At 44.5% G+C, this 15,209-nt stretch overlaps 1 protein-coding gene across 1 annotated transcript in view; it reads left to right on the top strand.

Annotated features, from left to right (window-relative positions):
- The first annotated feature begins 396 nt into the window (after positions 1–396).
- LOC112961526 (phenylalanine-4-hydroxylase-like) overlaps positions 397–15,209 on the top strand; it is a 43,047-nt gene continuing 28,234 nt past the window's right edge. Inside the window, exons 1-2 of the mRNA XM_026056822.1 lie at positions 397–438; positions 5,197–5,304. Of these exons, the coding sequence (XP_025912607.1) occupies positions 397–438; positions 5,197–5,304 (150 nt within the window). The remainder of the gene's footprint in view (positions 439–5,196; positions 5,305–15,209) is intronic.

Raw genomic sequence — 15,209 nt, 5'->3', positions numbered from 1 at the left:
TGGACACGCAGCGATGCAAACAGCGAACAAGGCTGCTTGGAAGGAGGAGGGCTGCTAATTCAAAGCATGCTGCTCATCCACGTTGGTCATGGAGGGAAACAATGTTCTGGAGCGCCTCTGCGTGCTGGAGGGGGTCAGCGGGGACGGCTGACGTGGTGCAGCTGGCGCGGGTGCCAGCAGCGGGTGGGGGGCGGGTGGGGGGCGGGCAGGGAGAACGCCCCCTTGGCACCGCTGCCGGGGGCGGGAGTCACAGAAGGGGGGAAGGGGATGGCTTTGCCTTGTGTGCTCTGCTTTAAATACCTTTGCACAGAGCTCGGACTACCCCGGTAAGGTCAGAAGGCTTTGCTTGCAGCGGGAGAGGGGGCCTCAGTGCCTGGGCATTGCTGCCTTTGCACCATGGACGTGCAGCACTGCAAAATGAACGGTGACCCGCTGCAGGTAAGCTGTGGGGCCCGTGCACCCACTCCTTTTGAGTGGCCAGGTGGTGGTGGCTGCTTGCCTCCTGCCCCCCCCCTTCCCCCAGCACTTGCAGATCTTGCCCCACACAAGCAGCATGTCCTGAGGTGGGAGGAAACGATGCTCCCGTTTGGAAGCTTTGCGGTGCTTGGTTTCTACCGTTCTCTTTTTTGGCAGCCGGCATCCTGCTCTGTTGTTAATCGTGCTTGCAGATGTGCAGCACGAACAAAAATGAACATTGCAGTAGTGGAAGTGAAGGATAGGCAACAGAGCAGAATCAGGAGATCACTACAAATGTATTCATACATATATGGCAACTAGAAGAAGTAGCAGCAAAGACCAGCAGCTAATTAGAGGTCTCAAAACTTGTGTGACAGAAGAGGACTGTCTTCTTTTGTTAATGGAAAGCAACTGAAGTTATGCGCTCTTCTGGTGGAGATATTTGTTAAATTCTGGGACTTTGACATCTCCCCCTTTTTTAAGGTTTACTGACTTACTTTGAACGCTTTGCTTTGGAAAAGAGAGGGCAGCCTACTGAAGCCCATGCCTTTAAATTACAGGCACTATAGTTACTGCAGGAGTGAGTGACAGATACATAGCTTGAGGCCAGCATGGTTAATTATTAGGCCAAATTCTGCATGTATTTGTCCTATGTAATGCCACTGAAGCCAGATACAAACTGCAGAAGATGTGGAAAAATGATTTCTGTTTCTACCAGCTGTTTTAAGAGCAGAGCAGTCAAGGAAGCCTGGTTTCCTGCTGCTTTGTGTGCTGAGGCTGAACTCCCATGGAGATTCTCTAGGTCTTACCTTGCTGCTTTTTAATGTTGTTTAATTGTTTGGTCCCAATGGGTCTGTGGGAGTTGAGCATCCAAATGCCTTAAGAAATTGGACTTTAAATGACTTAGAAACTATGCCGTTTTCAGATGTAACTGAAGATCCTTATTTTCTTTGAAATAGATTTTTTCCATTTTTTCCCCCTGTTATTTTGTAGCTCTAGTAAGACTGGAATTTAACACGGATAGGTGAAATTTTAGTTTAACTGAAACTGCAGGCAAAACTTCCTCTGGCTTCAACAGGTTGGAATTCCCTCAGAAGGGCTCTACTTAAAAAGCTCAGAAATGGATTAGAAGGTTGACATGTCTGTGTTATGAATCTCCAATTCTGGCACAAGTGTCAGAGAGGCAATATCAATCTCTGTGACACATAGTTAATTAAAAATGAAGATATGCATGGTATTCAGGCAAACCTGTCCTTGCATTTGCATACCACCTATGTATGAGATTGTACTAAGTCCAGAAATGGACCTTATTTTACTCCCTGGTCAACTGGTTCTTATTTTGCTCTCTGAAAAAGACAGAGCTGGAAGAAAATTAGAGCTTAATTTATTCCAGGCTACATTTATAAATCACATATACAAATCATACAGGCAATATTTCACTGACAATGAAACAATTTGTTTAACTCCTAATCATAATCACAGTAGTAATAGTCAAAAGAACTGTTCCAAAGTTGCAATTTCTCTCTATTTAAGAGTTTGGAAGACAAGAAATTAGAATTAGGATTTAGAATGGGTAAACTATGATCAACAGTTTAAAAAAATACACATGCTTACTCCAAAAGGCTCAACAATATATGTGAGCACCTGTGTAAGATTGATGTATATTGCCTCCAGTGTGTATTGATGTATATTGCCTCCATGTGTATTGATAGGATCTTGGGACTGGTCAGGAAAATAATCATTTTACTCTTTTTTCCTCTTGCGATGAAACAGCATTCAAGCCTTCACCTCTGTGGACAGACTCAGGCTTGGAATAACTTTTGTGCCTTCCAGCAAGCTGGCTTCATATGCCTATATGCAAAAAGTTAAGCAAGTATCACTGTGTTTGCAGGATTAGTGTCTAGTCTCTACTGCAATGTCTATTACTTTTAAGGAACAACATAAACCAGTTTAGAAGAGCAGAAAAATGAATGAGAACAGACTAGAAATGCCTGGTCTTAACGCATCAAGGCTGGGGACTAATATGAATCTGTCTGGGTTTGAAAGAAGGTTTTCAAGGCCTTCGTGGGCAATCACATGGTCTAAAGAGCTCAGTTAACATCAAAACTAGTTTGCAGGGCTTGAACCTTGGACTATATCCTCTGCAGGTGTCCAAACCATGAATTCTTCTTTTGTCAGACAGATTCAAGTCAACGTTCCATAGAAGTTGGTCTCTCAGACAAGTGTTAGAAAGAGAATTTTAATTACATAATAGCCTGCTTTTTTAAACATTTTCAGTGCAGACTACGAAAACCAAATTCTTGGTCCATCTGGCAGACACTAGTGTAATACAGCTTTGTTGTTAAGGTCAGTTTTGTTTGTGGTGGGGGAAAACAGCACATCAAAGCCATGCAAAGCCAGTATTTCAGATGACTCTGACTACACTATCCTAAGATTTCCACACTACTGACATTTGTTTTGCATTTTGATAGACTTGTGTGTTTTCTCTCACGGTTCCTTCAGGTATAAATGGCTTTTGTTAGCCAGCTGCCACACCATGCCACACCTTGACTACTTGACTGCTTTTCCTCTTGGTCCCCACTAGCTAGGATCTGGTCTGGATCCCTAGTTGGGTGAGAGACTTCAGGGGATGGAGAGATACTGCAGGCAGCGAGTGTGACAGTTGAAGGGGTGACTATCTTCCCTCTAGTACATAAAACCAATGTTGGGGGACAGTGTGCAGAGTAGGAGTTATGCTTCTCTCAGCTTCACCTTTTCAGTGTCTCCCTTTCCAACAGACTTCTTGGACATGCAGGAAGCCAACACTTGTGTCCTCTTGGTCTCTAGTTTGGGTGACTACATTGAGCTGTCATTACAACCCAGCGTCCCTCCTTTTGCTGCAGAAGCTGTATCCAGATCGCTATATCTCTGTGTGGTCTTGCTAGATGCTATCAGAAGACCAGCAAGCACCAGTTTTCTGTCTTTTCCCTAATGGTGCCTACACAAGGCTTTGAAATCTCAGTGGCGCACTACTGCTTCTTATTAGTGGTACAGCAATGCCTGGGAGCCTTAGGCGTATGTTGTTGGGCGCTGCACAGGCACAAAACAGAAACACTCACTGCTGCACCAGAGAGCATACAGGCTGCATTAGGGAGCTCCCCACTGCAGTTCCCACGAGAGATTCCCCAGAAGGATAGAGACCGTTTGGGTAATTTGTGTGGCCTTTAGGAAATGGAGCCAGGTAGAAAAATCTGTTGTCAATCTCTGGCAATGAATGGTCAGGTTAACAGCAGCCCAAAAGACAGCCTGAAGAATCAACAATCATTTAATTTTCAAAAGAAAGCAGTTCTGTACAGCTCTGCCTCAGAAAATGCAGTCCCACCAAGAGCCTTATGGCTTCAGGGTATATGGGTTTGATTATTAATCCTTCTGCTACAAAGACTGCCTTTGCTATTTCTAAGGACAATATTCTGGAGCTGAGATGCTTTATACGCTGATTTGTATGTTAAATTTAGCAGTAGCCATGGTGAGGACAGGTTCTGACTGAAAATACCATTCTTAATAAAGAGAAATCAAAAGGATGGATTCCTTGATTCAGTCCTTGGCCTGGGACTTGTTACATCAATACCCATCTTTGTTGCAGATGCCCTGTCTGATTTTTGAAATACTGGGCAAAGGTGATTTGCTCAGTGCCCATAGGTGTTAAAAAATGCAAATAAGGCCTTGATGTGACTTCCAAACATTTGTAACAGTTGGGCATCAAATCCACTCTGACGTTGATAAGAGTTAAGCTCTTCTTCAAAATCCCTGTGGGCACTTTCCAGCATGTTAGGTATCCAAATAGTTTTGAAAATCTGGCCCCACTCCATGACTCAGTTTCCTGCTTCTTAAAAAAGGGAAATAGCTCTTACCTGCATCACAAAGGTTTTGTGAGAAGAAACACATGTATTGAGACATGCTAAGGCATTCTGGTAATGCAAACCATGGCAGTAATTAAAATAAACATTCCCCTTGCTTGGGAATACTAGAAATTGTGCTTTGGGATTTGCACAGCAGAAAATCAGTAAGAGTCAGGAACAAATATAAATGAAAACACGTCTTGTCATAACTGAGTCTTTACTCAATGTGTGTTTTACAGAAGATTTTAACATTTGCTTCAACATTTTCCCATGCTTGTGGTTTTGTGTTCTTATTTTTGTTTTTAAAGTACCTCCCACACCCCTTGCATGAACATCACCTCTTCTGTGCTACCTGGAAGGCACAAGCAGAACTGAAGCGAAATGTAGGTGATATCCTGCATCTCTGCACAGAACTAGTTTATATTGCTCTGCTTAATCCTGAGCATTAATGAAAAGAAAACCTAAGGGAAGGTCTTTTCACTGTAGGTAAAACTGAAGTACCCTAATGATGCCAATCTTCCCTGAGCTCAGTATAGTTGAGAGGTGAAGTGGGGCAAAAATGGTATTAGATTATTTTCCTACCTTCCTCCCACAATGGGCTCTAGGATGAAGGGAGGGATGTTGTTTTTCTACCACCATAAGTCAGAGCAGCCCCAGGGCTGCTTTACTTATTCTGGCAACAACAGTTGCCTTGATTCTGCCTTAGCTTGTCTTTTTGCTGGGGTAGATCTCAGGTACCTGCTTAAAATAACTTTATATCCTCTTTACATTATTGATGTAATGCAAAAGGGAAGTGGAGCAAAACAACACTGATTTCTGGGGTGAATTTAAAGAAGTTTTTTTTCCCCCCTTTTTTTTTCAGGAATCTATGTACATTGAGGAACATGCAAATAGAAGTGGTGTGATTTCTTTGATTTTCTCTCTGAAAGAAGAAGTTGGGGCATTGGCTAAAGTTCTTCGTACATTTGAGGTAAATATTTTTCTTTAGGAGACCTGACTGTGTCCTTGCATTTTTACTTTGCAGCAACATTTGTTCAGGGTGTTTAGGGTTACATTTGAAATTCCATTTCATTGCCAAAATGGGGGAAAGCAGCATGCATTTCTTTTTCTGGGCTTAAAATTATTTAAAGTTCTGGAGCAGAAGTGGTCTTTTAAAGTTAAAAGTTCAATTTAAAACTTCTAATTTAAAACCTCCATCTTTAACTGGTGTGAGAGTGAAAAAAGTGCATTTTCTCCTTTTCAAAAGTAAGTATTCTGCTGCACCTACTACCATAAGAGGGAGAAGTGAGTCAGGCCGTAGACTGATACGTGTCTGATATCAGTGTCTGTATACATATTACAGAAAGGCAAACGTAACCTGCATGTCAACCATGTGACTCCCAGAGCACATGTTGCATGAAGCAATTCTCCTGGGGGGGCTACTGTCCTCTTAGGCCTTTTCCACCTCAATAAATCTGATATGTATAAGCTCATCACCTCCTACCACTAGTACTTCTACAAAGGGAGTACAGGCACAGGTGAAAAAGCATCAGAATGGCAGCATTTTTCACTTTTTTCACAGTTCATGACTCCTTTAAGAAACTCAGCAACTTTTACTGACTGATTTGGAAAGCTTTTGGGGAAACAAGGAGCCATTTACCTTTAAGGGCATTGCGTGACTATTTATTCATGCAGAAATATTTCCCAGATGTCATGGACGGTGTTTAAAAAGCATGAAACCCTCGCAATTCAGGATAGTTATGTTGCAACACATACAGCTGTGTACTCTGTGCTCCCAAGCAAATCCACTTTGTTATATCGGTTTTTGAACATTTTTTTAAGAACATCAACATGTGATAGTTGTGCCCATAAGCAATTCTTTCTATAGAACACTGTAATAAGTTGTGGCCTGCATATTTTCCATTTGCAAATTGAATTGACTAGTAAATGAAAGGGTTGTGTGGTGTTAGCACAAATGAAAAATAATTATAAGTCATAGGACATATTTGATTCATTAAGATGAAGGGAAATTTATACCAACAGCAGAGCTAGTCTAAATTTGTGAATTGACCACTGTAATACAATCCTGCAAAATTTCCATATGTCAGCAATGCGTATATCTATAAGTGAACTAAGGAGGCCTGTTGATATTCTCTGGTTAAATGCATTACTGTTCACTAAACAAGTTATTATCACCTTTAAGAACAATCTACAAGGAAGCTAGTGTATGAAGGAGAGAAGCAGACACTTCCAGGATGTGCTTCTTCTTGCTCTAAAACAGATACCTGAACTAGGTGGGCTGAATGTGGTTCTCTCCAGTGCCTCTAAAGGTGACCTAGGGGACGGTAGCTCAGACGAAGACGTGTTGGCTGGGTTTGTCTCCATCCCAACAAAGCAGATTCTTTCTATGCAAACTTGCCATCTCCCACAGCACCAAGGCTTGATAAGAGACCTGGCATGCATACACTCATGCTAGTTTTGCATGCTGTTGGAAACATAACAGGGAAATAAAAAGGGCATCTGGAGGAAAGAGATTTGCTGAGTCTGACCTGCAGCTTTAGCTCCTCAGGGCTGTCTCATGCACATTGGGCTGGGTAAGCCAGAGCAGCCCTTGGGCTGTTCTTGTTCAGCAGAGAGGAAGTCCCCCTGCATACAGCAGCCTAAATCATGGGCCTGCACAGCTGAGATAACCTCCACCTTGCCCACCTAGGCCATAATCATGGAGACTGAGAGGCACACACTTTGTGCTCAGTGACATCCTCAGCACAGAGATGTGGAAGTTAATGAGATCCAGGTGATGCCCTGTTGGCTGTGAAAATAGGAGAAGGATGGGACAGCAAGGAAGATGTCCCCCTTCTCCTCCACTGCTGCTGCTTTGCTGGTGGGTCCAGCAGTCACATGTCTTCTGGGACTCTGCCTGCTTTGCTGCCCTCAGCAGTCTGCTGCCCATTGCAACTGCCTTTGCCAATGCCTAGAGCCATCACTGGCCAAAAGAGTAGTTTTTTCCCCTGTTTTGTATCCCTTCCCTGCTTGATAAAAATCAGCTGTGATACTCAGGTTAGCTATAGGTTATTTGGTCTACACCATCTGTTGCTGGGCTCCCTTGAGCAGGTAGACAACTCATCTTCTCCCCGGACTTTCTGTCTGCTGCGTCACCCTGGCCCAGGGTGGGAGAAGGACAGTGAGATCTTCTCAGAGGATACTGCACATGGAAGAAGTGTGGGGGTGGCTGTTCTGGCTGTTGGTGCCTCACTCAGCCACATGAAGTAGGATAAAGGAAAACACAAAAGCCACGAAATATGATCAGACTGTGCCCTGGAGCTGAAGCAATGCTCCAGCAGCTGATCCTTGCTGAGTGTTGTACTTCACGGAACCATTCTCACTGTGGCTGGATGGCCAAGTGTGATGGGTTCAGAGCTCCTCTGTGGTAACTTACTAATGCCAAATGCTGGCCTAATTTTTTTAGGTGTTCTCCGGGTAATTGCACTCCTTTAAATCAACACATGACTGTGTGGAAACACAGGCAGAAAGTGTGTCTCAAGCCTCTCCTCCTCCCAGCTAGCACTTGGAAGTTATTAAAGGACCATGCCTCCAGCACTGGCTTTGAGGATTTTGCCTTTTCTCTGGCCAACCTATAAAACTATTTTGGACCATGAAGGGGTGAGGCAGGGGATTAAAAGAGCTGTAAATATGAAAGTCTTGAAAATAAATTCTCTCTCAAGAGAGGGAAGAAAGCATGGAAGCAAGATCCAGATGGAGACACAGGGACTTGAGGGGTTACCTAATGAAATGAGAGCTCACAAGGTGCTGTCAGCAGCTGGCCTATTTTTCAGTAAAATAAATGTCCATATGGATGTTCATCCTTTCCTTTGTTTAACAGTGGGACCACCTGAAGTGGGTGTTGAACACCTCTGTAGACATGGTCTGGGTTTTCTTTTGAAGACAGAAAGACTTTCAGCTTGAAGAGCTACATAAGTCCCTCTTCAAATATGTGCCTGTCCCTCTGAGGGTGCAGCCCCTCTTTCATACAGACCACTTCAGGTGTGGGGAGTCCTTTCCCATTCTCATACACAGAAATGAGCAGCTCTCAGGAAAAGCCCCAAATGCCAGACCCCAGCAAACTCCTAAGCTCTTCTGCCCCCTTGACCCTTGTCTCCCTTACATTTTGTAAATCCCCACAGAGCGGCAGCCTGAAGGACTCCGGCCCAGCCAAGCTCCTCCTGGGCCGCTCTGCACCCAGGGCTGCTGTATGCTGGTGCCTGACCACGTGGCCCCATGCCAGCCCGTCTCCACCTTCCCTGCAGAGAGAGCAAATGTCCACAGAGCCAGACTTGTACGCTGGGATATGCTGTAACAGCAGCTCAGCCATGCCCCACACCAAGCAAATAGTTAATACTGGATCCAGTTTGCTTCCACACTAGCTACTCTGTGTGTATACCAGGATGTGGTAAAGATTCTCTTTTTGCTTAAATGGTCAAAAACAGTTATTTTCACTTCAAAAGCCTCTTTGTACATAATCTTTATTCCTCCCTGCTTGCATGCAGCTTCCCTGTGGGTCTGCTTGGGCAACCCCTCTTGCCTCATTGCAGGCTTGAGGGTGGCCACAGAGATGCATAAACTCACCAACAGAGTCTTTTCACTGACTTCATTTTAATAGGACCCCCTGTACAGTATGGCATTGCTTGGTGCAGCCATATGCTGCATATCTGGCTCATGCTATTGCAGAAGATAGCTAGGAAGCCAAAACCAGAATAAATATCTCAGTCTGAAGCAGAACATCACACATAGGCAAAATACTACACTTAAAATCAGGGAGCTAGAATAGTTACTGTGGAGTTATGCTTCTTTTTTAGTTTACTGGACAAAACAGAAAGGTACAACGTATAAGTTCAGGTCAAAAAAAGGCCTTTCAGGCTTCTTATCAAAACTGAAAAAGCAAAACAGATCATTTGAGGGTCAAACCAAATGTTATAGTTGACCTGTTTACTTTCTCTGCAGTGTTATAAGCCTATTTCAAATGTTTTTCCCTTTAAAAAGCACGAGATTACTTTTTTAAACAACAACAAAACTTCCATTCTGAAAGAGAAAAAGTAAAAAAAGTCAAAAGAATGGTTGGCATTTCCAAAATTAAATTCATTATTAAAAATATCAGAATGAAACATTCCAACTTTTAAATAGGCTTATTTTTAAATGACATTTTTTAATCTGAATTTGTAAATACGTGAATCTGCTCTGAAGTCCTTTCCTTGATAGATTTACAAACAGTAGAAAACAGAGCTGTAGTATGCAGCAAACATTGGGTTGGAAAAGGTTACAAGTTTGCTCATCCCACTCTTGGACAGGAACCTTCCATGTTCTCTTCACTAGTGTGACTTTCCGAAATACAGAGCAGGACTTCAGTACAAGGTCCAGCTTTTTATGGTGTTACTCGCAGTGCGTAGCCCTCTAGCTCACAAGCATGGTTTGTATGGTCCTGCTCCTAGAGTAAGTTACTACTCCACGTGAGGACTGACTGGGACTAACAGGCTACACTAAATGAGACCCCATGCTTTCAGAGCCAGCAAAGATGACTGTGCCTTTTTTCTGTTTAGGAGTTTACTTTATTCAACAGAAAGTCCAGAGTGCCTGTTATCTCTGTGGCCATTGGGGAGGTATTGGCTCTGCAGCATTTTGGGCTGTTTCCAAATCAGGAGAAGTGGGCAGTCACTTTGGCCAGGGTACATTTCCACAGTATTTGGCTCTGCTGCAGGCTGCACAACCAGGGGCTGTGGAGGGGTGTTTGCACTGATAGGTGACCAGGCCTAGTATGCCTCTTCTAATGAACTTTTTTCCACCACAGCATGCCTATGCACAGCTACAACCCTTCTTTATAACACTTGAGCTCAGTGCTCCAAAGTACTGTTTTCATAAAATAGTGTAGGCTTAGAAGTGGCTTTTCACACCCAGATAGATAGAAACTGGGGGAGAGCCCTTTAGGCTCAGCTTCTGCCTTTGCCCTAGGATGTGAAGAGGGGCAGCAGGCTGGAACGCAAATTGCTGCTTTCCTGGGGATCATGTACTCCTCATTCTGCCTTCCTCCCGAGCAAGTTTGCAGTTAATCTAGCACATCATCCCCCCTCTCATGCTCAAGCCCTAGAGTTGTGATTGTATGGAAATTACTCACCTGCCTTGCAGCATAAGGAGCTTGTGCAAAGGGCTACTGTCCTGAAGGGATATGTGTTGGTTTGGGCTGCAGACATGCTGAGTTCCCCTCCTTCCAGGGCTAGGAGAGTGGGGCTCCTTGGTCCAGTGACACAACATGATTTTAAGGGGAGGAGGGCCTTCTTGCCAAGTACTTCGGCAGTGCCTAGCAAAACAGGACCCTCATCCCAATCTGAGCTAAAAGGTATTACTGGCATTATCATAAAGTGATAATATGGTAATACAGGGAGATAATTCTGTTCATCCCATACCTCATGTTTCTTGGTTGTATGGTGTTGAATGCCTTGTATCAAACTTTGTGGCTGAGGCTCTGGCCCGTAGATACAGTTAGGCTTGTACTTGGGAGCAGAAGTGCTCGGTGACTGATACAGATTGCTCAAGGGCCATCTGCTCTTGGGGGGTCATTCACTGCAAGGGGCCTCCACTGGGTCCCTGCTAGAAGAGACTTTTGCCTCAGGGAGCTTGTCACATGAGAAAGACATTGCAAAGGATGGGGAATCTCCATCTTCAGCCAAGAAGCAGATCCTCAGACAGTAAAGCTGAACAACGTGCCCACCTTGGCCTTCACTTTGGGAAACCGTGACTGAAAACATTACTGCAACTTCCTAACTTCCCTGATTCCCCATGAAAACTAGGTACAGAGTTTCTATTTGTGCTTCTGAAAGTCTCCTCTTTCAGGAAGTACTGAACTAACCTGCGGTAAGGGTTAAGAGAACACATCATTTTTTTGTATCAGGAAAGTGCAAGTAAATCCTTGTTCTGGGAGATTTCACTCAAGTTCTCACTAAATGTTCATTAACTGCGTAACAATGTTGTTGCCATTTCTTCATCTGGTAACAATGCAGGACCTCCTGATGAAGCCAAACTTACTTAATGACAACAGTCATGAAAACAAGTTGCAGATGGATTTCACAGCTGTCCTTAGTTTTAGCAACCATATACAGGAGCATTTAGTAATGGGTAGACAGAAGGACATGTAAACACCTTGGGAAGCAGTAGCCAATAAGACTTCCAGAAAGTACCAGGCGCCGCTCAACGCTTACCCGTGGATCTGTGAAAACATAACTTCTCCAATGATCAGGTCATTGAGCTGTCCAAGGGAAAGACCAACTTCTGCTGCCAGTGCCCTCTGCAAGACTGTTGATATAGCTCATCAACAGGCTGGCTTGATTCCCTCATCTACAGCTGCTGCAGGAGAAAGCTTGGTCAGGAGGGCAGTCTAGTTAGAAAAACGTGTTAGGTGCTGGACCTGCTTCGAGACCTACATGACATGGGAGCAACTCACAGGCACCAGATGCTCCCCGTGAGAGAAGCGGCGAACATCTTTGCATCTGCTGTGGGGCTGGGGGATGTGCTCCTGGAGCTGCTAGCCCAAAGGAGCTTGTGTTTCGGGAGGAGGTGGTCTGCAATTCCCATACCTGTTTGGCCCCCATGCTCTGTGGGAGGACAGAGTGTGGCAGGAGCAGAAGAGAAGGGTGGAGACAGGGCATGGACTGAGGTGTCATTTTGGCATGCTTGGATGTGCAGTGGAAGAAGCGGAGAAGGAGGAGCGCAGAGCAGTGTACAGACTGCGAGAAAAATGGAGTGAGGTGGGGGCTGGTGGGAAACTGAGGCAGTGCTGACTGCAACAGGGAGCCAAGGCTGAGGTCCAGAGATGTGGGCAAAAGGCAGGCAGAGAGAAAGGCATCCTTCCCCTGTGCCCACCATTGCCTCTGGCGTAAATTGATGTCCCCACTGCTAACTCCCACCACTCAAAAATCAGGAAGTTAAACAAAACTTCATTTTGACTTCATTTTTGACCTCTGAGAATGTGTCTTGAGACTTCTTTCTGTAGTGGGGAGTGATAGAGATACAGTTAATTTGGGTATTTAAATAAAGAAAGCTGAGATCTTTCAACCCTGGGAGCAGAGGTTTTAAAAAAATCAAGGAATTTGGAGTGATTTCTGCTAAATTCAAGGGATCTGGCAATACAGTTCCCTGTGATCTGTTACATCTTGAAACCAAACGCTTTCTTCAGTCTTCAAGGTAGATTCTATTCTAATTTGATAGCGCATGCCAACAAATATATTAGAAACAGCCAAATGCATTGCTTTGAAATAATGCAAGGTGAATAGCTACACCTCCTCTACCAACACAGAAGCACTCCAGCTTCAGGAGTGCTTCACTCCAGGTAAGCAGTTGTATCAGGAAACGTGTCCATGTACTAAAGACTCATCCTTTATGCTGGCCATAAACCTGAGGAGAAACAGGGATGCACCTACCTGCTACAGGTTCTTTGCAGTTGCAGTGGATGATGGGGCTAATTCAACAAGGGCACTTTTTATCTCAAGCGATGGGCTCAGTTGATTCCTACCAGCTCTAAAATAGGAAAGGCAGAAGAAACCAGTGTTAACGGTCCAGAAGTGGAATTAAACCCAAAACGTTCAACAACCCAGATCTTCCAAAACCAGGAGTTATGTTCCATCAACATAAATTAGCTTTCAAAACTGCTTAAAATAAAACAAGTAAACCAAACAATTCCCCCAATCCCCTTTCTCAGGTAATCATTTGCCTCCAGAAGGTAGAGCTTTAAATGAAGCATCAGCTGCTGTGAGAAACGTGATGCAACTGAAAGATTTGACAACACTGTGAATGCAAAAAGGTTTTGATCAATATGAAACTATGAAGATGAAACACTAGGTGGAGTAGTTGGACCAGGATGAAATTTGGATTTGTAAAGCAATTCTTGTAACAGAGCCACTGTAAATATTTTGAAATCAGGGGCTTATTAGCAATGCACAGCATATGAAAGCATGTTTCTACAAGGCTGTCAGTTCAGGGACTTTTATTTATACAGCTGAATTCCTGCTTCAAAAAGAGTCACCAGAAGGGTTCTCCCTTCAGCTTCTTGCCACAAGGTCCTGAAGCCCTCAGCACAAAGAGAGAATGGGTTTGCTTTGCACGCTGCCGAACTGCAGGCACCTCTTGAATAAACAGCAAAAATTGCTTCACACTGTGCAGAAATCTGTTCTGCTGCATCCCAGTAGATGTAAGAAGGGAAGTGAACCACTCCGTGGTTTCCTTTCTCCCTCTTTTTCTTCCTTTTTCCTTTTCTCTCAGGTTGCGGAGGTACTTCTGGAGTCATTGCTGCCTTAAACATGTCTTGTGCCCACCTCCCAGCTTGTCTGTTCATTCCCAGTCCCTGCACCATCCCCTCCACTTTGTGGGCACTGCTGTTTGTGAAGGCTCCTGCTGAGCCAGGTTGGAGAGCTGGTACAGCTGAAAAATCACCTGGCCAAAGAAAAGAATGAAGTCTAGGTCCCTGTCTGATCTCTTGAACAGATGTGCTACCACAGGGGAGGGCTGCTGAGGCAGGAATGAACATTTGTGGGTGGGGAAGAAGGGAGATGAAGATGACCAGAGAAAGGTCCATGCTATCACAGCCTTTGCAATTCATAGGAAGCTCTGTCATGGTCCAGGATCTAATTCCCTTCCGACTCTGTACAAAGACAGAACATAATACCCTGGTGCATCAGTGTGAAGTGAATGTAAGGCAGCACCATCTATGTGTATGAGCAGAGCCTTAGCACATGGCAGTGTTTTACACCTACTCTCCACCTTTGTGAGTGACAGCTGAAAGGCACAGGTCTGCCCCCTGGCCCATGGGTGAACCCCCCCCATTGCTGCACCGATCCCGGTGGAGCTGCAGTGGTGAAGGAGCCGGGACCCCCCTGCATCTGGTCTCTGTCAAAAGCATTCTGACCTCGAGTAATTTTAATGTCTAACTTTTGGCCACTCCATCTCCCAGTGCCTCACCAAGTGGAGGGTACAATGCGTGGTCTGTTTGAGAAATGTGGCTTTGGGGGACTAAAACAAATTGTCCTTGGGCCTAGCACAGTGACAGCAATTCTCTCCTCGCAGACAGCCCCACAAGGATGGCATCTCTCAAGAGCAGCAATTGGTGAATGTGCTTTTGACCTTTTCAACTTATTGTATTGGTATCAAGCCAAACAATTTAAGTTCATCTGTAGCGTGAGACACCCAGGAAACAGAGGAATGACATGCATGCTGTTTCCTACCAAGTAATAAACTGCCTTTTGTAGCGGAGTGAATGAAGCCTTTGCCGCTGATGGCCAGATGCCCCCCTGCACTGTGCAAGCACTGAGAGGAGCAAAGAAAACCTTAAAGAGCCTAAGAAGCTCAAACTAGAGGAAGGTACAGAAAAAAAAAAAATTACTTCCTTTTTTCCCATAGGTCACATAGATCCTCACAGCTTTTCTTCATGGATGAAATCCTGACCCTACTGCAGTAGGAGGTTTGACACTAACATCAGTGGGGCCAGCATTTCACCTCATACAGTTAGGAGATATGACTGCAGGGATCTTCTCAAGCCTCGAAGCTGTGCAGCAAAAGAGCAGCTTCTCCAGGCCTGTTGAGCTCCTTGCATCAGCTCCTCTGACTGTTTTGGGATTGCTCTTCAGGCTGAATTTCCTCCTGGGGTTCCTATGTTCCTCCCAAGGGACAGACTCACAGACCTGACCTCTGGTCTACTGAGGCTGCAGTGGTGAGCCTGACAGAAAGGTCAAATGATAAGGTCAGCACTGACTGAAACATGTTCAAAGGTTTCTCTCAACAAAAAAGTAATATTTTCATATTCAAATTACAGTATTCAGGCAAAAATCTCAGTTCAGCTAAACTGAAGAGGATTTTGCTGGA

Source organism: Apteryx rowi, unplaced genomic scaffold, assembly GCF_003343035.1.
Source record: "Apteryx rowi isolate R43461 unplaced genomic scaffold, aptRow1 scaffold_133, whole genome shotgun sequence".
Taxonomy (NCBI): Eukaryota; Metazoa; Chordata; class Aves; order Apterygiformes; family Apterygidae; genus Apteryx; species Apteryx rowi.
This window is presented reverse-complemented; position numbering and strand designations above follow the sequence as displayed.